Source organism: Cydia strobilella, chromosome 12 (genome assembly GCF_947568885.1).
Source record: "Cydia strobilella chromosome 12, ilCydStro3.1, whole genome shotgun sequence".
Lineage (NCBI taxonomy): Eukaryota > Metazoa > Arthropoda > Insecta > Lepidoptera > Tortricidae > Cydia > Cydia strobilella.
Genome location: NC_086052.1, coordinates 6,941,507 through 6,967,703, shown reverse-complemented (window position 1 = coordinate 6,967,703; position 26,197 = coordinate 6,941,507). Strand labels below are relative to the sequence as shown.

The following is a 26,197-nucleotide window of genomic DNA, read 5'->3' as shown; positions in this document are numbered from 1 at the left end:
GTGAAATTTATTGCGGCATTTATAGATCGCCACTGATGACTTTCACGATAAATGAATGATAAAAAATAAATAAATGAACTTGAATCGTTACACACGGATCAGTAATCAAACGCTCTTTCTTATCAATCACTGTCCCCGTCACCTAGAATCAGTTGTCAGCTCGCTAGTGAACAGAGCAAAGATCTGTGTGACCCTGAATATTTAACGGCGAGATGTCGCACATTCAGGCATACCTTAGGTGGAACGGGTACAAGGTAAGAAAGTGGCAACCCACACGAATAGTAAGAGTAAAACGCAACCAGCATTTTCCATCTAAAAGGAGTAACAGATAAAGTTGGCACAGTACTAGAAAAGTACTCTACAAAGACGGTGTGCACACCCTTATCCAAGAGAACATGAAACCTGTGGTCACCGAAAGACGTTAACCCTTTCCAGTCACCAGGTGGCGTTTATAAGATTGATTGCAGTTGTAGTAGTTTCTATATCGGCGAAACGAAGTTAACGAACATCACAGCAGTCCAAAATCGTCAAGAGAATAAGTTGACTTTAGCCGTTGGGCTCGTTTTTAAGCATTTACTAGTCAGAATCAAGCCACTGGATTGAGCGAAATAGCAAGCGAGAATAGCAGAGCTAAGGCACCGGGGATCAGGCTGAGACAGGACAGGACCTACCACAACTTCAGCAGTCCGAATGGATTAATGTGGCTCAGGAGAGTTCGGGTCATTGAACCAGGACAGTAAATAAGGAAAACAATCAGCTAACATTTTCACAACTCGAGCGGTATAGAAAATACTCAATAGTTTCGTTAAACTCCAAAATAAAATGCAACAGACAAAATAATGCATACTCTATTTACATAGTACCTACGTGGATACTCTAACCTATTCTAATAACCTTGTAGTAATCTCATATTTTGAAGAGAAAACCTCTAGTGTCTAGGCCTGTTTCACGCCTTATCTAAACAGAAACCACCAATTTGCCTTCAAAGCACCTTAAAGCATTACTACGTACACTTTTTCAGATTTTATTTACATATCAAAGACGATTTAACTGATCTGAGTGCTCGTGAACACCCAAAAGAACTATTTCGAAGTTTTATAGCCAATCAAAGTCTAAGCGGATTTTATTGACGATTTAAACTGCCCTTAACTCCATCAATGTGTATTTAACGTCCAGAATTTTTTTTTATACTACGTCGGTGGCAAACAAGCATACGGCCCGCCTGAATTCCACCTGCAAACACATTCCACTATTTATAAATAAGTACCATTTTAATATCAAATACATCACCGAGTTGTTTCACGTTTTGTTTATGATTATAAATTATGAATTTATATCTGGCTTGTCTCGTCTGTATCTTATACATTCAATAAATAACTCGAAATCAGTGAAAATCTCATACTTTGAAGCTAGGATCTCCAATGACTGGAATATATTTTATTAAAACTATTTCTGATATTACTTAAAAAAAATATATTTAAATTCTTATTGACAGTCATGCAACTGAAACTGTAACAGTGATTCCTGGAATGCAATTGGCATCATTGATCTTCATACGTCTGAAATGCATCGAAAATTGAAAACCGCGCAGCGTGCGCTCACGCTGCCGCCCGAATGAAAGCTAAGATCAGCTGAAAGTGTAGCGGCCGGGCCTGGCATCCACCTAAAATGGGGAGATCGGGCGCGGTGGTGTCGTATTCCTGGTATAAAAACTAACGGAGCGCCCCGCCGCCGGTCAGAACGGCTTCCAACGTGAGTACGCGCGCACGTGGCACGTGCGTCTGTGAAGTGCATCAAGAATCCGAGTGCATAACGAAACCGAAAGTGACGCGTCAGCTGTTTATCAGGATTGTGGTGAAAGTGCTGGATTGTGTATGGTTCATGGTTCAAGGATAGATTGCAGTGCTTGGTTTCGGAACAATCGGTCAGTTCAATTGGAATCCATCGAGAACGTTACTTTTAAAGCGTTAGATGTTAAAGTTGCAAGTTAATATAACTTGAATTTTGAAGGACAAAATAATAAAACAAGTTTGTATATTCAATTCAAATTTAATTAAAGTAATGAAACAAATGAATACGATCGGGCCAGTTATGACGATCTAAATCCAATTGACCCATCAACCAACAGCACCATAAAAGACAATAACCGTTCTGATAATCGGCTGGCGTTGCTCCAGCGCATTCCGCGTGACCTAACGGTTCGGGATAAGCATAAAAAGGCGGTATTACGCAAACGTGAGCTTTGGCACCGTTCCATGCGCGCTACTCGGATTTCAGCCACAAATAGACGCACGCGCCAGTTCCGCTAAACCCCTCTGGGGCTCCGTTGAAATCCTCTCGGGCTTCGCTAAACATCAGCTGTGTTCACAGGAAGGCTCAGGGCTGCTCTCGTGTCTCGACTAGCCCAGAAGTCTCGTTAACCCTCCAACCATGCCGAAGCCAATCGTACAAGAGGGTGATGACCCCGATCCAACCCCGTACCTGTTCGTGTCTCTGGAACAGAAGCGCATCGACCAGAGCAAGCCCTACGACGGCAAGAAGGCATGCTGGGTTCCGGACGAGAAGGAGGGTTTCCTCCAGGGCGAGATCAAGGCTACCAAGGGCGACCTGGTGACCGTCGGTCTGCCCGGTGGCGAGGTAATATTTTCAGTTTTTATTATCAATACTTAAATTCTATCCGAAAACAATAGGGCATCATTGATAGGCTATCAGCATGTATGCTGTGTAAGAAGTGAATTTCAAGATGAAATACCGGAAGCCCGAATATTAGCAACTCCGAACTTTTAATTGAAAAGGCTTTTAGAATTACATTTCTGTTTAGAATTCTGATAGATAACCTAGAATTGAATATTATTTTTAAATTCAAACATGAACTTGAATTTTAAATCAAATAACATTTTCTAATATTTTAATTTATTCCATTTCGATGATGTTGCTAATGTTACAAGTATATTAAACTGATCTTAAATGAGCAGGAAAAGACATTAAAAAAGGAACTCCTATCACAAGTGAATCCACCGAAATTTGAAAAAGTCGAGGACATGGCAGACCTGACATACCTTAACGACGCTGCCGTGCTGCACAATCTGCGGCAGCGATACTATGCGAAACTGATCTATGTAAGTAGGCGCCATTGGCGCCTTTTTATTATTTCGATACTAATGTGACCATCTTTCCCGCAGACGAAAGACTTCAAGAAGGATCTTGTAGGCCAGGTCAACCCGCCCAAGTACGAAAAATGCGAGGACATGTCCAACTTGACATACCTCAACGACGCTTCGGTTTTGTATAACTTGAAGCAGAGATATTACCATAAGCTTATCTACGTAAGTTAGGAGCCACGACGGCTGGAGTTGGAGCCTTGCAGTTTGCATGCCGAATCCTTACTCAAATCTGTAGACACATTACCTGAACTTCAGTCATTACTTGAGAACACGTGTCCATAAATCCATGGTCCTAAGAATTGACTTAGCACTTTTTATCTAGTCTGATTGCCATATTAAGATTGATTACTAGTTGCCACGACATTAGTAAAGTTTTGTAACATGTCAGTCAATCAATTTGTAACTTTGACTTTCAACACTATCTATCATTGCGATCTTATTTTAATAGCCTTCTGATATGTCGATGATATTATTGGAGAGCTACCAAGCCAAAGATCAATAGCTGCTCAGGAGGCGCAATTCGTTTTAGACCGATGGCTCAATTTGTATATAAATAGTGCGTTGGATATCAACGTGCGCTATTTTCGTGCTTGTTATTTCGGTCGCGCTCAAGCTATGCAGACTGTGCGCCAGATGTTCTTAATAGAGCGCGTGCAAAAAACTATGTCACCAGGTGAACGGACATTTTTTTGTACATTTTTATAAAGCTTTACACGTGATATTCAAGTATGAGATGAACTTGATTGGTTTATATTCCTAATTTACAAACATGCATAAGAGGTCAATGTGTCTACCTTCCTATAGTCCTTCCTCAAAACCCTATCCGAACCGTACTTGAACCCTTTTACACAGGACAAGTCGAAGTTCGTCCAGCGATACCGGCGACTGGAGAATTGTGTGTTTCTTGTATCAGATGTTTCACCGTTTTCTTAGTCTACTGATTTCTTTTAGTGCCTAAGTTTTTTTGCAAGAAAGGTATCGATACAATACCCCTTGCAGTTTTACAGAATTCTCGTTTCAGATTGTTTTCTTTGTGGTTTATGTAAGAAATATCCAAAAACTCGTAGATTGTATTGCAGCGCAGAAACACAGAAGTAAAGGAGCCTACTGACTATCAGTCCGCCGGACGATATCGGTTTGTCAGTTAGAACAAAAATTTGACAGTTCCGAACAACTGACAGGCCGATATCGTCCGGCGGACTGATAGTTAGTGGGCCCCTTAAGATGTTTTCAGATTTACTTATCAGATATGATTACGAGTTTTTTGATGATTCTATTATTTTTCAACATGGAGACTCAAAGTATCGATACAGTACTGTCTCCGTGTTAGTGTGTCTTTACTTAATTGGTTTTTGACCTGACGATTGTAAACTAAATACGTAAAAATTACACCACCATTTTTTTACCATGTTTACCAAAAATATTAAAAGAACGATAAGTCTTGGTACACGTAATTAGTTGACAAAAGCAGGATTGTGTGGATATCATTACACTTAGGTACGTAATTTTTTTTCAAAATCTAAAATTTACACCATATTTTTTTTTTCAATTGTTTGGCATTAAATACTATTAAAATCAATCATCTCTTTATCCACCTACAGTTATATTATCTGCAAGCCAAATTGACGACCGGGAACAATTTACTGTCTCTTTTACTCTTGCTAGGAGTCTTAATTACTTCAAGTGTGAATGAGAAGTTTGACGACCCCGGTCATCAGTTTGGTTCACGGATAGTATAGTAATGTCGATCAGTAATATCCACATAAAAAAAAACATATCCCATACTTTTCGTCACCCTCACTATCAGCCTCTGTGTAACATGTACGATTATGATCCTCTAGACGTACTCTGGTCTCTTCTGCGTGGCTATCAACCCCTACAAGAGATTCCCCGTGTACACGACCCGATGCGCCCGCCTGTACCGTGGCAAGCGCCGCTCGGAGGTGCCTCCCCATATCTTCGCCATTTCCGACGGCGCTTACGTCAACATGTTGACCAACCACGAGAATCAATCTATGTTGATTACGTAAGTACATTTCATTACACTATTTTCATAAAGACATGGATAAAGTTTTTTTTATGTCAGATCAGTAAAAGTCCGAGATTTATATATTATTATTAATAGTAAAGGGAAGCAGCAGGCTAATTGGTCGACTTCAAATACTCTTAAGCCAGGCAGAAGGCGAAATTCGTCTTACTAGCTTCTAAATATTACGAGTATAACATAAATACAATCACCGTTATGCCTATGCGATATTCTCGTATATATTTTGGTTTAAAGATGTAGCGCATATAATATGTATTCTGTATTTATATATAATTATATGCGCTATATCTAAACCAAAATATAACCCTACCCATACTTACCTAAAGATGTTTTAATATAAAGTAAAAGTTTCACCAAAATGTAAAATACTTTTGCTTTCCCTTACCCTTGCACTAATCAAAATCCTTACAATTCCCAGCGGTGAGTCTGGTGCCGGAAAGACTGAGAACACGAAGAAGGTAATTGCGTACTTCGCCACCGTCGGTGCCTCCCAGAAGAAGGACCCCAACCAGGAGAAGAAGGGCTCCCTGGAAGATCAGGTCGTCCAGACTAACCCTGTGCTTGAAGCCTTCGGTAACGCCAAGACCGTCCGTAACGACAACTCTTCCCGTTTCGTAAGTATACGCATCATTACCTATTAGGAAACATTAAATACCTACTTAATTTTTTACGGATACCGAAATATTAAGCAATCTTGGTTTTATATCGCTTGGTTGACAACCGGTCTGGCCTAGTGGGTGAAGCCGATGGTCCTGGGTTCGAATCCCGGTAAGGGCATTTATTTATGTGATGAACACAAATATTAGTTCCTGAGTCATGGGTGTTTTCTATGTATACATATAAGTAAATATGTATATCGTCACCTAGCAGCCATAGTACAAGCTTTGCTTAGTTTGGGGCTAGGTTGATCTCTGTAAGATGTCCCCTGATATTTATTTATTTTTTGTCAGATTAATCCTCAAATTGCTAATTAGATAGTCGTACCATTAATATTTGAAACTAGCTATTGCCTGCGACTTCGTACGTGTGTATTTATGTTGATGGTTATATATTCTACATGAGCATCAGAACGTTATGAAGCAAAAGATAGCAGTAGTATGGACGGTTAATCATTTGTTAATAATTTTATAACGCATGGCATTTGTCTGTCACAACCTACGAGGTTTTAAGCCCCTAACTAAAAAAACCCCTTTTAAACCAACTCACGAGATGAATTTTCTATAAATCTGATTTCACTATTCTTGTATTGTAATACTTTTTTACAAAGTTTCAAGTCTCTTACTTAAAAAAATGTCCGTTCCCGACACAAAAACACTGAAATTTCATAAAGCGCAGATACCGCTTTTCTTGTTTTTTAGTTTTATGTCTTTCTACGACGTACTAAGTCACTGACTAAAAAAAAAATACCGAAACAAACTTTAAACCCCTTCTACCTTCCTTAGGGGATAAATTTCCAAGCCCCCATAAAATCGTTCCCGATGCTAACTTTCAACCCCATTTGAACCTACATACCCACTTGTTAAATAAAGACTTCTAAATTCAATAAGTATTTGAATTGGGAATACAAAGAACCGAAATAATTATTATATTATCTTTTGAAGTCAATTGAAAAAGACAAACAATAAAAAGTATAAAAACTTAATAAAACTGATTATCTTGTTGACTTATTTTTCTTTAACTTGCATAATCTTGGTTGATTTTATCAGTTATTCCTCTGTGCCTAGGGTAAATTCATCCGTATCCACTTCGGCCCCTCTGGAAAACTGGCTGGTGCTGATATCGAGACCTGTAAGTACTTCGGCATTCTACACCATGGAATACATCAGTGCCTTGAAGAATTGATTCTAAAGTTTTAAATTTCTCCAGACCTGCTCGAGAAGGCCCGTGTCATCTCCCAGCAAGCTCTTGAGCGTTCTTACCACATCTTCTACCAGATGATGTCCGGCTCAGTTGATGGACTGAAGAGTACGTACAAACATAATACACATCACAGTCATTTAACTTAGCAATATCAAGGAAATTATAATTGGTTTGAAAATATCTCAAAAATAAATATCAAATTCTTCTAGTAAAGGTTGTAGGCATTGGACATGTAAAAGAAAAAGAAGCCTATATATTTTTTGTTTATCATATGTCCAATGTTTTCAATTAATATTTTATATGCAGGATATTTTTTAATATTCTGTAACCAAACCCCTCGAATTTTATTGAATATATAAATTCTTAGGAAATATTAATTTAGTTTACAATCTTCTGTGTAGTTGAAGGTCTCTGTTATCATTCAAATTATTTTGGACGCCCACACTTAATACACTTACACAACGAACACTCGGACAATATCCTTATCCTTACACTGATATACCTACTTCGTTGTTAATAACGTGTGTGTTTATGACATTTAGCCAAGTGTATGCTGTCGAACGACGTATATGACTATCACATCGTTTCACAAGGAAAAACGACAATCCCTGGTTTAGATGATGGAGAGGAAAGTGTGTTGACTGACGTAAGTCTTGGCCCCCAACAATCTGGGAGGCTTTCTCGAGTTTTGTTTTCCATCCGATTGCCCTTTCGCGTTGATATGGGCGGTCGGATCATCGCACCCGTTGGCTGGTGTGACAGTTAGCTTAAAAAGTGTGTATCTCTTCCAAAAACACTAAGGGCGTTAATTGGCATGTCTTAGTTCAGTTTGTATTGTTTGTAAGCGCACCAATTACCAAGAATGACTGTTATTGGTGTCCCTTTATAGGCAAGTGCATTTTATCGAACAACGTCAATGACTACCACATCGTTGCGCAAGGCAAGACTGTCATTCCCGGCGTCGATGACGGCGAGGAAATGAGGCTTACTGACGTGAGTCCAGAACACGACAAACTGGCTCATTTAACACTATATCTTCTTCACTTCATTTCTTCGGCTGTTTCTGTCGCTTGTAGCTTTGCTTACGGCGCCGCTAGTGCCGCGTATGTGTGTGTCAGATCTTGGCTTGATGTTCACAGAGATGACGATGCTAAGCAACCGAATCTCGGACTATCCCCTCGTAAGTCAAGGGCAAACTCGAATACCCGGCGTCAACGACAGCGAGGAGCTGATGCTGACGGTCGTAAGTGCGCCGACGGACGCTTCAGAGTTATTCGTGCACTGGACATTGAGCAATCTCTGACACGCACATGCTCGACCCCCGCGTTGTCCAAAAAGGGCTTTTTGCACAGAGTTTGGTTCCCCTTCACCCCCACAGGTTACCCGACACGTTAACAAAATGCTACACGACGAAACATTTAGGATGTTCCACTTTTTCGGCATAAAGGGTGATTTTAACTACTAAATTGTTCAATATTGTTTGACCAACAGCTAAGTGTTTCTTGTCCAACGACATCTACGATTACTATAACGTCTCCCAGGGTAAGATTACCATCCCCAATATGGATGACGGCGAGGAATGTCAATTGACTGACGTAAGTTGTCTGCGATTAGCAGCAGTTTGAGAGACCCACCGGAAAATTACCCTATCTGTTACCCAATACCATTGTCGTTACTATAATGGTGAAATAGACAACCATAAATAGTTTAGATATAATCACAGCCAAAAGGATTGACCTGGGATTATAGATAGAATTTAGTACCCTACATTTTTGGATTGGGGGGTCTAAAATTAATTCACCTCAAAATTTAGATTCCTGTGCACTGAAACCAAAATGGACCTGTACACGTTGCCCCTTATAACATATAATAACGCTTTTTTGTTTTACATTTTACTAACGATTAATTGTATTTTGTCTTGTATTCACTAAGGCCTTTGAGTATTTGTTTTCTATTATCTCAGCACTTCAATTTTTTAGTACGTTTCGTCAATATAAATTTGCAAATATTAGAATATTAGATAGTGTATAGATAGTTAAATTTGCTGAGAAAATTTTTCGGCTCAAACCCTAATCTGCCAAACAATGGGTATTGTTTCTTTTATGCACCGTGGTAGCTATCAAATTTCTCATTAGTGAGGATCAAGCCCGTTTAAAAGGCAATTTTAGCGTTCTACTTATATTATGGTTAAAATTTATGTTACAGCTTTTTGTTATCTCGGTTGGTCGTCTTACGGTATCCAAACGTGTTATTTCCGAATGCTGTTTCATGAATTTGAACCTTAATACTATCACGATAATTGCTTTTTTAACGAAATTGTTGCTTTGGTACGTGCCGAAGGCTCTGTATAAAAGAAACAAAAGCTTTTATTTAACAGATTAGGGCCCTAGCTGAAAAAAACATCTTAGAAAATTTCAACTATAGGGAGCTCAGATCTTATTATACATATTTTGTCTAAAAATTAATTTTGGCTAATTAGTAAATGTAAATAAAAATCCAAAATGTCCTAAAAATAACTAAATTCGTACGATAATTTATGTATTCAAGGCCTTACTGACACTTTATGAAATCTCGATATTGACATGTGTTTTGGTATTATAGCAAGCTTTCGACATCCTTGGTTTCACCCAAGAGGAGAAGGACAACGTATACAAGATCACCGCCGCTGTCATGCACATGGGTGGCATGAAGTTCAAGCAGAGGGGTCGCGAGGAGCAGGCTGAGGCCGATGGCATGGAGGCAAGTTCAACACAAAATTTCATATCAATTTGAAGTAACCATAGAACATCTCGCCTAATACTTATTAAAAGTTACAAAATCTTTTTATTTTTAATGTTTATAATTTAAAAGGCAATTTTTTTTTCGAAAAATGTTTAAAAAATTTATATAACTGATGAAAACTGATATGTGATTGTCTGATTTCAGGAAGGTGAACGCGTCGCCAAGCTCCTTGGTGTCGATTGCCAAGACTTGTACAAGAACTTGCTTAAGCCCCGCATCAAGGTCGGCAACGAGTTCGTCACCCAGGGCCGTAACAAGGACCAGGTCACCAACTCCGTCGGTGCCCTCTGTAAGGGTGTCTTCGATCGTCTCTTCAAGTGGCTCGTTAAGAAGTGTAACGAGACTCTTGACACCAAGCAGAAGAGGCAGCACTTCATCGGTGTACTGGATATCGCCGGGTTCGAAATCTTCGACGTGAGTATCGCCGGCAAGACTTAGGTACATCTCTTGCTTTCTAGTGAAAGTCAGAAATGTAACCTTATATTAAGTAAATTTCACGAAATCGGTTCTAATATTTGCAATAAAGTGCTATTGCTAAAGCATTAACACTTTAATGCGGTTAACAGAAAAAATATATTATAAGAAAGTAGTTATTTAGTTTTAATTAGTCAAAATTTAGTTATTTATGTAGAGTAGTAGAAAAATCATTACTGATTTTTCAAGATTTTACTGTTTTAATATCCATTTGATTTCCTAGTACAATGGTTTTGAGCAACTCTGCATTAACTTCACAAACGAGAAACTCCAACAATTCTTCAACCATCACATGTTTGTGTTGGAACAAGAAGAGTACACCAGAGAAGGCATCCACTGGGAGTTCATTGATTTCGGAATGGACTTATTGGCGTGCATTGACCTTATTGAAAAGGTATACTGAGTGTAAAGCACGCTCGGTTGAAGGCAGTTCCATGTGTTTAGAGTATAGTTTATATATACTTTAGTTTATTCTGTGCCCTACTAACTAATCTACATGTTAACGAGATAGCATAGTCTTTGTTAACCATAATTGTGGATTTACCTGGGTTTCCTATTGTTCATAAAAGTTCAACGGTTTCGAGCAACTCTGCATTAACTTCACCAATGAGAAGCTGCAGCAATTCTTTAACCACCACATGTTTGTGTTGGAACAAGAAGAGTACACCAGAGAAGGCATCCACTGGGAGTTCATTGATTTCGGAATGGACTTATTGGCGTGCATTGACCTTATTGAAAAGGTATACTGAGTGTAAAGCACGCTCGGTTGAAGGCAGTTCCATGTGCTTAGAGTATAGCTTATATAGACTTTAGTTTATTCTGTGCCCTACTAACTAATCTCCGTGATAACGAGATAGCATAGTCTTTGTTAACCATAATTGTGGAATTACCTGGGTTTCCTATTGTTCATAAAAGTTCAACGGTTTCGAGCAACTCTGCATTAACTTCACCAATGAGAAGCTGCAGCAATTCTTTAACCACCACATGTTTGTACTTGAGCAAGAAGAGTACAAGAAGGAGGGCATCAACTGGGCGTTCATCGATTTTGGCATGGACTTGCTCGCTTGTATCGATCTGATCGAGAAGGTAATAGTCGGTGGTGGTCGATCATCCCGTCGACGCTGGAACTCAAGACGGGGATTTTTCAAACTTCAATCAAATATCGAACAGACCCTCCAGTCTCTGGCAGGGCTTCATTCGTAGGGACTAAAACCAACAGCTGCGGAATGTGATCCGTAGTGAATCCGTATCTAACCCATGGCTTAACTTTCCACATTACTTATTTCCCTGCAGTTCAATGGTTTTGAGCAACTCTGCATTAATTTCACCAACGAGAAACTGCAGCAGTTCTTTAACCATCACATGTTCGTGCTGGAACAAGAAGAGTATCAGCGCGAAGGCATCGAGTGGACTTTCATTGATTTTGGCATGGATCTTCAAATGTGCATTGACCTTATTGAAAAGGTAGTTGGCGAAAACGCAACAACAAGAGCTTGCCTCATGCCACAGGGTGCCCGAAAGAAGTAGCCATAGAACTTTTACTTAAAATTTAATTCCATTCGTTACTTCATTCGAGCTACCCACCAATGCAACGTGTTATATGTGTTCTGTGTTATCTGTGTTCTTTGTTTTTATTTTTAATATTTTCTCACACCAACGGCCATCGTTTCCACACAAACAATGTTAGTTGTTTAACAGATACAATTATTTTTTCCATGTATCACGATCCAGATGAACGGGTTTAATCAGCTATGCGTTAATTTTACGAACGAAAAATTACAACAATACTTTAACCATTTCATGTTCGTGTTAGAGCAAGAAGAGTATGAACGTGAAGGGATCCAATGGACCTTCATAGATTTTGGTATGGATCTTCAAGCGACTATAGACTTAATAGAAAAGGTATTAGAATCCAGTATAGCTTACGATAGGCGCGATTAGACGACGCTTGGGGCTGAAAACGTCTCCCGCAAGTACATCTCTGGCTGATCCCTTGCTCCGCGGTATAAACAAATGCTTTGCGCACACGATCCTTTTCAGCAATCGAGGCTAAAAGCATTTTTAATGAAAGCAGCATCCTTGCGAATCTTTACACGCTGTTTTATTGTATCAAATGATCGACATATTCTATAATACTGTATTCACAATCTCTAACAACCCCTATAGAATCTGCTGCCTGTGAGGAATGCTGGCTAGCTGTTAGGCTGATTTAAACTTGTACTGAAAAAAAAATATATATGTTTATTTTTTTACTCTCACCTATGATCTCTATAAATGATCTTTTGCATTAGAAAACACTATTTTTTTTATAAATTTTTAAATTGATATTTAGGGGTCGCTACTGACATATGAAAATTTGTGAAATCAAAGAAAGACGATATTTTTATTATTTGTATCTCGTATAAACTCACGGGTATATACATCCCGGTCATTTGATAGGCGTGCGTGGGGATACACATCCAACACGTAGAGTCCCTTTGGAGAAGTTTGCTGTTATTATTATTATTATTATTTTTTATACTCTCAACCTCTAAAACGGATGTATTGTATTAGAAAACAGTCTAGATTTTTTTATTTTATTTTTGAATTGATATTTAGGGATAGCTACCGACATTTCAAAATGTATGAAATTAAACGAAGGCGATATTATCGTAAATTACGCCTTTTATTATATAGCAGTCACATAAACTATTATAATAGATAAATATTATCATGGAACATAATAAAAGCAAACCATAATCCCACATCGCAGTACGTATTAAAAAAAAAAGTTGACCGGTGGTACTGGTGGTAGCGACCACTAAATGTTATTAAACAATTCTCAAATTAATTACTAATTATTATTTTAGTAGGTAGGATGAAAATAATGAGGTGAGTAAATAAAATTAAAACTTTGATTTCTTGAATCACCTTACTAGCTGCTGTGTTATTGGATATTATTAAATATTGATCATTATGATATATTTATCACGGTCTGTACCCACACCGCCGATAGAACACTTGCAAAACTACAATATCAGTCTAATCCGTTAATAAGCATATATTTTTTAAGCTAATTAGCTATATTAACTGCACCAGTAATACCAGTATTTTTAACAACTAAAAAGTCAGCAATCAAGTTTAATAAAAAAAGACACTAAAAATATGTGAAGCTATGGAAAAAGAAGCACTATTTTATAGATACAGTACAAAGTTATATAGCTAATAAAATTACACTCACTATTAGAAAAAAGCACACAACTACGAATGCATGCCGCTTAACCGATAACGCTTAACAAAAATATACACGCTAGAACCCCCTTTTACACAAAAGTAGTATTTAAAACCTTTATTTCTCTTTTAATTTTTTTTCCTTTGTTACAGATTTATAATTAAATTAAATTTGTACCTTTTGCCTCATTTTTATTATTCACTTGAATTTTATTATCGACTTTATCTTGATGAAACAACAGCTACTCGTATTTAAATTTCCTCTCCAAGAACATAATTATAGCTTGTCCTATCAAAATTTACATTTCATGATACAATTTTAGTCGTAAAGTAACTACACTTGGCATAAGTAGCATTTTCAGAAGATAAGCAAGCCGTACTTCGTGTTCTAACGCCATCGGTCCGTTTCCAGCCCATGGGTATCCTCTCCATCCTTGAGGAAGAATCTATGTTCCCGAAAGCTACCGATCAGACCTTCGTTGAGAAGTTGAATAACAACCACTTGGGCAAGTCGCCTCCGTTCCTGAAGCCCAAGCCTCCCAAGCCCGGCTGCCAGGCTGCCCACTTCGCCATTGGCCATTATGCCGGCAACGTAAGTATCTTTATCATCAACAATACCAACGATCATTTCACTTCACTTTTAATTATATTGAGCTGATATTTGGTTCATAAACATTTTCTTTACTTAAACAACAGAATGAAAGTAAGCTTCCCTTTGAATTATATCCTTTTTGAAAATCTAGCAAATAAAATGATTGCTAATGTTGGTATCTAAATTAGTTCACTCAGTCATTCACTACCCACCACCTTAATTCACCCACCCTCCTTAAACAGGTCGGTTACAACATCTCAGGCTGGCTTGAGAAGAACAAGGACCCCCTTAACGACACTGTCGTAGACCAGTTCAAGAAGGGCACCAACAAACTGTTGATTGAGATCTTCGCTGACCATCCTGGTCAGTCCGGTGGTGCTGATGCCGGTGGCGGCAAGGGTACGTATCAATAACTTTTACTCAGATAAGGATTCAATTGATTTTTTAAATGATAATTTTTAATACTGATTTCGATAAGCCCCTATAGCAATTTTGATCTCTACGAAAACAGGTGACCAGGTACCATGAGCTGTATTCATACCTTCTGTGAACATATAATATCATCACACACCACAAGACGGGTGATATAAAACCCAAATGTCACTTACCAAAATCACATCAATACTTCAGTGATCTTGGATTATTTCATTATACTTAATGATTAAACGAACTTACCATAAGTGAAGTTCTATTACAATTTTATTATCCGAGTTGCTTCGTCGAATAGATTAGAAATAAACACACATTGTGTTTATTTCTAATCTAGAAGACCTAGCAAAGAGGATAATTACACACTATCATTCTATTGAATGTACTTGCATCATTGTCTACAAAGACATATTAATGTTTATTTCTCATGTCACTTTTCAACTTAAGGCGCTGGAGGCAAGCGTGCTAAGGGTTCTGCCTTCCAGACTGTATCATCGCTCTACAGGGTAAACTTACATTCATTGAAAGGGATTTGCTTCACTGCCTTCGGCGTAGCTTCAGTATCGTCTATCATGCCTAAGATTAACCCTTGTTACTACTACTGAATCTACTGATTACAACTTAGTGGTAATTAGGGTCAGTCTTCCACGCTTTCACATTACCTTGTCAATGTCAACATAATATTAGAGGGTCGGTTTTTTGTCTAGAAGTCTTCTAGAAAACGATTTTCGCTCATGTCGTCTCGGACATGGGTATATTTGGTATTAGTGCATTCAGTATGGTGTCCTGAACACAAATATATGAGATGACAAGCGCGAAAGTGGTGGCGGTAGTTGCTGTGATGTCATAAAGTCGGCAGTATATTTTTTTTTACTTTTTTTTTAAACATACCATGTGTGGTACCAAATGTCTCAAAAACTGGCGATGTCAAGCGCGAAAGCAGTGGACCCCCACCAAATATATATATGTCATCAAATATTTATTTGTGTTCAGGACATCATACTGAATGTACTGATACCAAATATACCTATGTCCAAGACGACATGAGCGAAAAGTAACCTAAAGCCTGTTCGGCCACTCTACTATATGTTTTACAGCACAGCTCATGTCGCCGATAGTCTATGTTTAGCCATCGAGTATTGTCCCGTCATGTTGCCTTGTGATCGTCTTGGTACTAATCTATGCTTGTTTATAATGTACGTTCATAGGCGGTCGCGGTAAGAAGGGTGGTGGTTTTGCTACTGTCTCCTCCGCGTACAAGGTTCTTAAGTTTATATTAAAGATTGATTTTTGGTTTATATTGATGTAGCTTCATATATTCTACATTGTTTTTGAAAATTGTGGTAGTAACATTTCATAGACGTAATATTAAAGGTAACATGAAAATTACCTGTTTTATGTTTTTAGAGGTTGTAATATTTTACATGCACTATGGTGTTATAGTGTAGATCAATGCACTGTGGAAAAATTACACGCACAGCGCATAACGTCCCCAGGAACGTACTGTACGACGCTGCTGGGTCTAATAGCTTTGTGTGTTAGTGTGTGTTTATTAGGAATCATAACTTTAGTTTTGTGTGTGTGTGTGTTTATTCACATCGTCACGTCATTACATGTCAAATCTACGTCAATATTCATGTATCATCGAGTGTCGCTTTTTATGTTGTTTGCAGACATTTCTATTAGACAAAACTAAGAAATGTTCTGGGTAAATAATCAGTTGTATTGGATTTAGACAAACATGAAAAATGCTGTTGTAAATACTATACAAAATCACAATTGTGCATACTAATTTTGTTAATCCATACAGGAACAACTTAACAACCTGATGACAACTCTGAGGTCCACCCAACCTCACTTCGTACGTTGTATCATCCCCAACGAGTTGAAACAGCCTGGTGAGTAATAATTGTGCTAAATATATTTGTGTTAGTAAAGTGACCAATATCACTTTATCTTCTTTTCCCTTTCACTCGTTTTAAAATTTTACTATTTGTCTTTAGTAAAGTAAATTGAGACTTTTCTATCTCTACTCTATTACAACTATAAGGATAAGTAAAAAAATAAGTAATTGGTTTAAAATCTACATACCTGTTTTTTTAAATTAATTAATACACATTAATAGCGAAGGCTTTCTATTTTCTGTAATTTCCTCTTATCCGTGTGCGTGTATTCGCTCGCCAGGTCTCATCGACTCCCACCTTGTCATGCACCAGCTGACCTGTAACGGTGTGTTGGAAGGCATCCGTATTTGCCGTAAAGGTTTCCCCAACAGGATGGTCTACCCTGACTTCAAGCTCCGGTAAGATCCCAACATCAATATCAAAAATAATTCAAGAATTCAAATTACAACTATAACTTTAGTATTTTATGTCTCTGTTTTGATTATAGAGGGTTATGTTTATTTTTATATGTGGTTAGTCAAAACTTTTTTTTAGCGCTGGTATTTTCTGGAGCAACTATTCTGGTTTTACCGCTGACTTGCTGACATCATCAGTCAAATTTACATAGTTCATAGCTATGAGTAACACTTGCTGAAATATCATAGATTATTAATAAGCTGTTTTATATAACGACAAATTATTTTAATGACGTGTCACATACAGAGTAGTTGGAGGGACTCTATTTATTAAATAATTGATGTTCGACAAACAGTTACATGATTCTGGCGCCAGCCATCATGACCAACGAAAAAGATCCTAAAGAAGCAGCTAGGAAGTGTCTGGAGTCTGTCGAACTCGACCCTGAGAGCTATCGTATCGGTCACACCAAGGCAAGAATTATAATGGGGTCCAGAATGGTTTTAGCATGGAGAAGTAGAAATTGTTAAACTCTAAAGAATAGAGTTAATGTTGAACCCTTTTTGTTGACCCATTGTTATTTCTAGGTCATTATGTCATAGAAGGTTCCTGGGATACATGTTATTAATCTTAATTGCAGTCCATACCCCTAATCGTATGCAGTGTGGTTAACATATCAATGTTTTTTACAGTATGTCCCACATTTTGTTCCACCCTCTCCTTATGTGCCTAGCACGTCTTTAGAACTATTTATTGTGACTCTCCCTCATTGTGTGGAAATATTTTGATAATGTAGTTACAAGATCCTGGCCCCTCAAGCTGTGGACAAGGAAACCGATCCTAAGAAGATCGCCCAAGTCATCCTGGACGCCACAGGCTTGGATGTCGAATCGTACCGTCTCGGTCACACCAAGGCATGTTCATTCGGTTGCGTAGTTAGCTGTGAGAAAGCCAATTGCAAGTTATCAATACTTCAGGCAAATTACGACCACCATTTACAATTGGTACAGTAATTTGTCCAGTAGACTAAGCCGCTTCAAAGGGCCCAAGTGACAAGGCTCCTGTTTGGATTTTCCCCTATCCTTTCTACCTGTACATACACATACATACACACACACTGTTATATTTTTGTATGCTCCTCAAACGCAGATACAAAATTCTGTGCCCGGGGTTGGTCAAAGACGGAATGTCGCCAGAGAAAGCCGCCGAGAAAATTCTCGAGACAACCGGTTTGGACTCGGAATCTTTCAGACTTGGAAAAACAAAGGTAGACGTAGTACATGAGTAACGGATACACATACACATTCCGATATTAACTCCTCTTATTCTTTTACTGTCTGTATCGTCTGTACCTCGTGTTGTCTATGTGTCGATTTTTTATGTTTCCATGTCATGCCGCTTCAAAAAGTCTCCGTTTTTTTTCGAGATTACTCACGCAAATTCCCCACTAACATTAGATGTAGAAAAATATATCATTTAAAAATATTATGTTCATATTTCTGACACAAATAATGTGTAGAAATAGTTTTAAATATATTAAAACTAGATGTTACCAGTTACTAACTCTACAAGTCGGGCGTCTGGATTTGTTCTGACTTAGCTATATATCCAGGTGTTCTTCCGCGCTGGTGTCCTGGGTCAGATGGAAGAGATGCGTGACGATAGGCTGTCCAAGATTGTGTCTTGGCTCCAGGCCTACATTCGCGGTTACCTGTCCCGCAAGGAGTACAAGAAGCTGCAGGAACAGAGGTATGATATCTTACCTTATACAGTTTCTTTAATAACATCGCACACTTACACTGTTACTTTTACTAAAGCGGGATCATTACCTGAAATAAAATAACACTTATTTATTCTGGACAGTTACATATATTAAATTCAATTAGGTATAGTAATGAAATCGATATTTGGCATTCCAAATCTTTAATATTTTTTTAAAATGTTTTTTCTTAGTTATTATCTTTTGAAATTTTGTTATTAAATTATTTATTTAATCTTTATTGCACAAAAGAAAATACAATCGCACAAAAGGCGGACTTAATGCTATGAGGCATTCTCTACCAGTCAACCTTCATAAAGCCTTACCTTACCTTCAACCTTAGTTATATCATAATTGCAAATATCCGACTTCATTATGTAAATTAAATTATATTATTCATAAAGATATGCTAAGTTAAGTTTTCTACCACTAGGGTCGCCCTCCAAGTTGTCCAGCGCAACTTGCGCAAGTACCTGCAACTCCGTACCTGGCCCTGGTGGAAGTTGTGGCAGAAGGTCAAGCCCCTCCTCAACGTCAGCCGCATCGAGGATGAGATCGCGGTAAGCATCACTCAACGCATTAATATGATGGAGCACTCTGACCCAATAAATAATCAAATTTAGCGGCGTGAATCAAGCACGTAAATAGCTAACCGCACCCACCTGCCGGTTACGTGACACCGCACCTGCCGCAGCCATTTCTGGAATCCCCCCCTATCGCCCCACTCACCTAGCTAAGTAATCATGCGCGTGGGCGGCTATCGCCCGCTGGAAAACTCCAGCGCCCCGTTCAGTCGAGCGGTCGGCTGGGCGCGCGCCTAACTCCCCTAACGAACGAACCGACATTCCCTATCCAATCAATTGATGTGATCAATAAAATTAAATAAAATGGCAACGATACACGTTTCGGAATGGGATGGTGTGGATAAAAGTGTGGTTGAATTGCAGAAACTGGAAGAGAAGGCCAACAAGGCGATCGAGGCTCTGGAGAAGGAGGAGAAACTTCGCAAGGAGTTGGAGGTCCTCAACGCCAAGCTGCTGGAGGAGAAGACCGCTCTGCTCGGCTCGCTCGAGGGCGAGAAGGGCTCGCTGTCCGAAGTCCAGGAGCGCGCCGCCAAGCTCCAGGCCCAGAAGTCCGACATGGAGTCCCAGCTTAGGGTAAGTGTTAATTATTTATTAGTTATGTGATAGTATAGCACAGATCATGTACATTACTCAAACAATAATAAAAACTATTTATATTGATATCCTCTAGAAAAATGAAAACTTCACAGCGTCATAATAGAAAGTATAGAAACAAGGCATATTAGTCATAATAGTCGAATTAGCAAAACTTAGTAAAATAATAATTTTAAGCCCCATAATTAAGAGTAGGTATAGTAATAAAAAAAAATCATGTAGTCACTTTTGTGATAATGAATCTACTTTTATTATTATGAATCGTCAAGAGAGAAACAGAAAATCTTCATACATAGTCGTAAATTGTTTTGGTACCTCAAACGATAGTGCAAAAAAAGTTGTGAACCATCATCTACTAGTGGCTTGCTAAATTCCTCCTTATACCCTTCAGTTATTAACATGTGGCATATCCAGGCGGATAATAATCGTAAAATTTGTAACATATTTTTTATCCCGGTAATGATGCGTCATCTTGAAATAGCAATGAGCAATTTGGGTCGCGAATACTCTGGCGCTAAATAAATAATGTACCTAATTAGTTTAATTAATTAGCTGAGATTCCTGCGGCGAGTAAACATACCGGACATTAGTTACTTAGAAGACATCCCGTTACAAGCCAAATATGTAGCCGTAACACTGTTGCAAAGCAATGCTTCGTTTGCTAGAGTATTTCTTTAAATAAACACCGTTATGTTTACACTAAAAGCAGCTTGAAGAGTTAAAAATAAATTGCACGTCTGCGGGTTGCACGATTTTATTGCAAATCATTAATTGCTATTATTTGCCGATAGACAGAAGCCAGACGTGTTTAGAGGAATTGCGAAAGCAATTAAAAGCCAACTGTTTATTTTTTCGATGCCTAGTTTTATATACTTGAATACTGAATACCGTATACTGATTCGAGCTGTTGTGACCGTAGGACACCCAGGACCGCCTGACCCAGGAGGAGGACGCCCGCAACCAGCTGTTCCAGAACAAGAAGAAGTTGGAACAGGAGGTCTCTGGCCTCAAGAAGGACGTCGAGGATCTCGAGCTGGCCGTCCAGAAATCCGAGCAGGACAAGGCCACCAAGGACCACCAGATCCGCAACTTGAACGATGAGATCGCCCACCAAGATGAGCTCATCAACAAGCTCAACAAGGAGAAGAAGATGCAGGGCGAGTCCAACCAGAAGACTGGTGAGGAACTCCAGGCCGCCGAGGATAAGGTCAACCACCTCAACAAGGTCAAGCAGAAGCTCGAGCAGACTCTCGACGAGCTGGAGGACTCTCTGGAGCGCGAGAAGAAGCTGCGCGGTGATGTTGAGAAGCAGAGGAGGAAGGTTGAGGGCGACCTCAAGCTGACCCAGGAAGCCGTCGCCGACCTCGAACGCAACAAGAAGGAGCTGGAGCAGACCATCCAGCGCAAGGACAAGGAGATCTCCTCCCTGACCGCTAAGCTCGAGGATGAACAGTCCCTTGTCAGCAAGCTGCAGAAGCAGATCAAGGAACTGCAGGCTCGCATCGAGGAGCTCGAGGAGGAAGTCGAGTCTGAGCGCCAGGCTCGCGCCAAGGCTGAGAAGCAGCGCGCTGACCTCGCTCGTGAACTCGAGGAGCTCGGCGAGCGCCTTGAGGAGGCCGGTGGTGCTACCTCTGCCCAGATCGAGCTTAACAAGAAGCGCGAGGCTGAACTCAGCAAGCTGCGCCGCGACCTGGAGGAGGCCAACATCCAGCACGAGTCCACCCTCGCCAACCTGCGCAAGAAGCACAACGATTCCGTCGCCGAGATGGGTGAGCAGCTCGACCAGCTCAACAAGCTCAAGGCCAAGTGAGTATTATACGTTATATTATATCCTTTTCTACTAGAGCAATGAAAACACAATTTTTATGCTCTAGATTATTGTAAGCTAAGTATGTATGTACGTGCTTTTTTTATAATCAAATATCCTGATTTCATAGATCGTAAAAATAAGTAAACGCAATTGGCGAAATAAAAATAGTTACAGCAAGAGGCACTCGATGCTGAATATTTATAGCACTCCTACGTGGCAAATCTTATAAACATCAGCATAATGTTTATAAATACACTTTTAATATGCAAAGGAAATGTAATTTTGTATTGAACCTTTAAATTTGAACTGGGACTTGAAAGCTTGGGATACTCAATTGTACTGCTAATTCAGGGCTGATCATGACCGCGCGTCTTGCTACTCGGAGCTAAACAACACACGCGCTGCCGTCGATCAGGTGGCCCGTGAAAAGGTAACATGTCATCCACGAGGCATGTGTACCGAGTTCCCCCGCATGTTCCCTAAACGTGAAAGAACCACGGCCCACTCAATGCCCACAACACAAACACATACCAATTAGGTGATATTAATCGTGTTTCTAATCCATCCAGGGCTGAGAAGGAACGTTCTCAGTACTTTAGCGAAGTCAATGACCTCCGCGCTGGTCTCGACCACGTGTCCAACGAAAAGGTATAAATTGTTTTGGCATCAGCAGGACTTCGCTTCGCTTTCGCCAGTTAGATGGAGTTGCAACCCAAGTCGCACAAGAGCTTTATAAAGATTTATACAGCCCTTATAATGCTTATCCTAGGATAGTAGCTGTATATAAGAACTTAAACAACTTGTGTGCTTGGGACCAGACACTACACACGCCCAATTTAACATACCTAATATAGTTTTACTAAACGCAAAAAAGCTATGAGCGCTGTAACGTGAAACTAAACTACAGCTAAAATGTAAAAAACTTTTTTGAATGATTTTTAAACTGATTAATCCCTATTCTAATTATCTTCTAACATTAGTAACATTAAATAAAACCTTTCAACAACTAATTATTGAATAATATAATTAAATAACATATAATGTGCCTAATATTATGTAAGTTAAAAATAGTCGTGGTGCTTACCGTAACAATGTATCAGAAGTTTTATAAATGTAAACATTTGCACCAACCTATGTATGTATAATTCAATATTTCTCTGCAATATTTTTCTTCTCATAATAAATAATACCGTTTGTTTTTAACACAGTCATGATCTGTTAAATACACGCTAAAACGAATATCAGCCTGCATCACCAAAATTTAAATATTAAAAGAATTCAAACCATTAAACTTTCAACTAAACCGTGAAAATACCTTCGTCTAACAATTATTTATTTCCTAATAGGCTGCCCAGGAGAAGATCGCCAAGCAGCTCCAGCACCAGCTCAACGAAGTCCAAAACAAGGCTGACGAGGCCAACCGCACCCTCAACGACCTGGATGCCGCCAAGAAGAAGATGTCCATCGAGAACTCAGACCTGCTCCGCCAACTGGAGGAGGCCGAGTCCCAGGTGTCGCAGCTGTCCAAGATCAAGGTGTCGCTCACCACTCAGCTGGAGGATACCAAGAGGCTCGCCGACGAGGAGGCCAGGGTTAGTATACAATATAACATGGTTCATCTAAAAGAAAACAACAACAAAGATAACTCAAACGACACATTGTTAGATATTGCCATATTGGTGCGTTTTAGTATCAAGCTGAGACTTACTTGGTCTAATGATGCACTTAACAAGGCTTACCGACATAGAAGCTAATTAATGTGTTTTCTTGTTAACAGGAACGCGCCACCCTTCTGGGCAAGTTCCGCAACCTCGAGCACGACCTGGACAACATCCGCGAACAGGTCGAGGAGGAGGCCGAGGGCAAGGCTGATCTTCAGCGCCAGCTTTCCAAGGCCAACGCCGAGGGCCAGATCTGGCGCTCCAAGTACGAGTCCGAGGGTGTTGCCCGCTCCGAGGAGCTCGAGGAGGCCAAGCGCAAGCTCCAGGCCCGCCTCGCCGAGGCCGAGGAGACCATTGAGTCCCTCAACCAGAAGGTCGTTGCCCTCGAGAAGACCAAGCAGCGCCTCGCCACCGAGGTCGAGGACCTGCAGCTCGAGGTCGACCGTGCCACCGCCATCGCCAACGCTGCCGAGAAGAAGCAGAAGGCCTTCGACAAGATCATTGGAGAATGGAAGCTCAAGGTCGACGACCTCGCCGCCGAGCTCGACGCCAGCCAGAAGGAATGCCGCAACTACTCCACCGAATTGTTCCGTCTCAAGGGTGCCTACGAGGAAGGCCAGGAACAGCTCGAGGCTGTCCGCCGCGAGAACAAGAACCTCGCTGACGAAGTTAAGGACCTGCTCGACCAGATTGGCGAAGGTGGCCGCAACATCCACGAGATCGAAAAGGCCAGGAAGCGCCTGGAAGCCGAGAAGGACGAGCTCCAGGCCGCTCTCGAGGAGGCCGAGTCCGCCCTCGAACAGGAGGAGAACAAGGTCCTGCGCGCTCAGCTCGAGCTGTCCCAGGTCCGCCAGGAGATCGACCGCCGCATCCAGGAGAAGGAGGAGGAATTCGAGAACACACGCAAGAACCACCAGCGCGCCCTCGACTCCATGCAGGCTTCACTCGAAGCCGAGGCTAAGGGCAAGGCTGAGGCCCTGCGCATGAAAAAGAAGCTTGAGGCCGACATCAACGAGCTCGAGATCGCCCTCGACCATGCTAACAAGGCTAACGCCGAGGCCCAGAAGAACATCAAGCGTTACCAGGCCCAGATCAAGGATCTGCAGACCGCCCTTGAGGAGGAACAGCGCGCCCGCGACGATGCCCGTGAACAGCTGGGTATCTCCGAGCGCCGCGCCAACGCCCTCCAGAACGAGCTGGAAGAGTCCCGCACTCTTCTTGAACAGGCCGACCGCGCCCGCCGCCAGGCCGAACAGGAGTTGGGCGATGCTCACGAACAGCTCAACGAGCTGTCCGCCCAGAGCGCCTCCCTCTCCGCCGCCAAGAGGAAGCTCGAGTCCGAGCTGCAGACCCTCCACGCCGACCTCGACGAGCTCCTCAACGAGGCTAAGAACTCCGAGGAGAAGGCCAAGAAGGCCATGGTTGACGCCGCCCGCCTCGCCGACGAGCTCCGCGCCGAGCAGGAGCACGCCCAGACCCAGGAGAAGCTCCGCAAGGCCCTTGAGCAACAGATCAAGGAACTGCAAGTCAGGTTGGATGAGGCCGAAGCGAACGCCCTCAAGGGAGGCAAGAAGGCTATCCAGAAACTCGAACAGAGAGTCAGGGAGCTCGAGAATGAGCTTGACGGTGAACAGAGGAGGCACGCCGACGCACAGAAGAACCTGCGCAAGTCCGAGAGGCGTATCAAGGAGCTCACCTTCCAGGCTGAGGAGGACCGCAAGAACCACGAGCGCATGCAGGACCTCGTCGACAAACTGCAGCAGAAGATCAAGACCTACAAGAGGCAGATCGAAGAGGCGGAGGAGATCGCCGCCCTCAACTTGGCTAAGTTCCGCAAGGCGCAACAGGAGCTTGAGGAGGCCGAGGAGCGAGCGGACCTGGCCGAGCAGGCCATCAGCAAGTTCCGAGGCAAGGGCCGCGCGGGATCCGCTGCGAGAGGAGTCAGCCCGGCGGTAAGTTTCACTTTCTAATCTGAAGTCATACACAGATTCATTATTTCTTGGTCACTTTCATAACGGTGGATTATAAAGATAACAAAAAACATTCGCCTCTTTCTCGTAATACTCCTAGACATATGCGGAAGCTTTATCTTTTTATGTTATCCTAACCATCATATGTGTTTCAATTTCTTGATGCACACTATTTGAAACATTCTTAACTACATAGAAGGAACATTTTAATCTGTGTAAGACTCAACTCAAATATGCTATTGCTTCCAATTTTCTTAGACACCTACTGCTATATAACTAAACTGTGTTCTTTCGTCCAGGCGTCCATAAAAGGGCGCGTTTAGTGAACCAAGGAGATATGTAAGTTCAGCTTACCCCCACGGCGACAGGAACGGTCGTCGCTATCTGACACCTCAATCCAACAGCCAATCAGCTGTCAGATCAGGCCTATTGAATGCAAGCCATTCGAAATTTGAATGCCTCCCTATTTATACTGTCCGGCATGTTTCCGTGTTCTTATCGTTTGGTGAATGAGATGCTGATATATTTCTTCTCTTTCCAGCCCCAGCGCCCGCGCCCCGCCTTCGACGGCTTCGGCACCTTCCCACCAAGGTTCGACCTGGCTAACGATGATTTCTAAACGTTCCACAAAACCAAAACGGACTGTACAGATTTTCGTTGTTAATTTAACTTAATTTTTTATACATAGCAGTTAAAAAGCGTGAAACGAAAACTGTAAAACAAAAAAAAACTTTATACACTTTAGTATTCTTATCTTTTTACGAAAAGCTATTTTGTAACTTGTTGATATTTATTTATTTATTGCTGATGTATGTATCGAGAGTGGGGGTGGGGGGCCGCGCGGAGCGACCGCCGCGATCCCAGAGACACGCCTACCAGCCCCTTTACCGACGCTCGCGCCGCGCGCCTCTCTGCCCTCTTTGACATCTAATAAAGCGATATCGTTGTCATAAAACATTTAA

The 26,197-nt window shown here is 40.9% G+C and overlaps 1 protein-coding gene across 37 annotated transcripts; it reads left to right on the top strand.

The window, feature by feature from the left end:
* Window positions 1–2,343: 2,343 nt before the first annotated feature.
* Window positions 2,344–26,197, top strand: LOC134746024 (myosin heavy chain, muscle). Of its 37 annotated transcripts, XM_063680230.1 has the most exons (25): window positions 2,345–2,637; window positions 3,183–3,326; window positions 5,006–5,190; window positions 5,630–5,825; window positions 6,936–6,999; window positions 7,078–7,176; window positions 8,563–8,666; window positions 9,673–9,814; window positions 10,001–10,266; window positions 10,896–11,066; window positions 13,949–14,128; window positions 14,371–14,527; window positions 15,005–15,063; window positions 16,368–16,455; window positions 16,742–16,859; window positions 17,654–17,771; window positions 18,470–18,606; window positions 19,050–19,176; window positions 19,564–19,773; window positions 20,714–21,600; window positions 22,174–22,252; window positions 22,951–23,196; window positions 23,382–25,217; window positions 25,535–25,574; window positions 25,777–26,197. In XM_063680230.1, the coding sequence occupies exons 1-24, from the start codon at window positions 2,431–2,433 to the stop codon at window positions 25,556–25,558; spliced, it is 5,844 nt and encodes a 1,947-aa protein (XP_063536300.1). In that variant the 5' UTR covers window positions 2,345–2,430; the 3' UTR covers window positions 25,559–25,574; window positions 25,777–26,197. The 37 variants fall into 37 exon arrangements, with proteins under 37 accessions (XP_063536292.1, XP_063536268.1, XP_063536293.1 ...); XM_063680222.1 differs by lacking the exons at window positions 10,896–11,066; window positions 15,005–15,063; window positions 17,654–17,771; window positions 22,174–22,252; window positions 25,535–25,574 and adding exons at window positions 11,242–11,412; window positions 15,766–15,818; window positions 17,213–17,330; window positions 21,956–22,034 and having other exon boundaries at window positions 2,344–2,637; window positions 9,673–9,810; window positions 9,997–10,266; XM_063680198.1 differs by lacking the exons at window positions 10,896–11,066; window positions 17,654–17,771; window positions 22,174–22,252; window positions 25,535–25,574 and adding exons at window positions 11,242–11,412; window positions 17,213–17,330; window positions 21,956–22,034 and having other exon boundaries at window positions 2,344–2,637; window positions 9,673–9,810; window positions 9,997–10,266.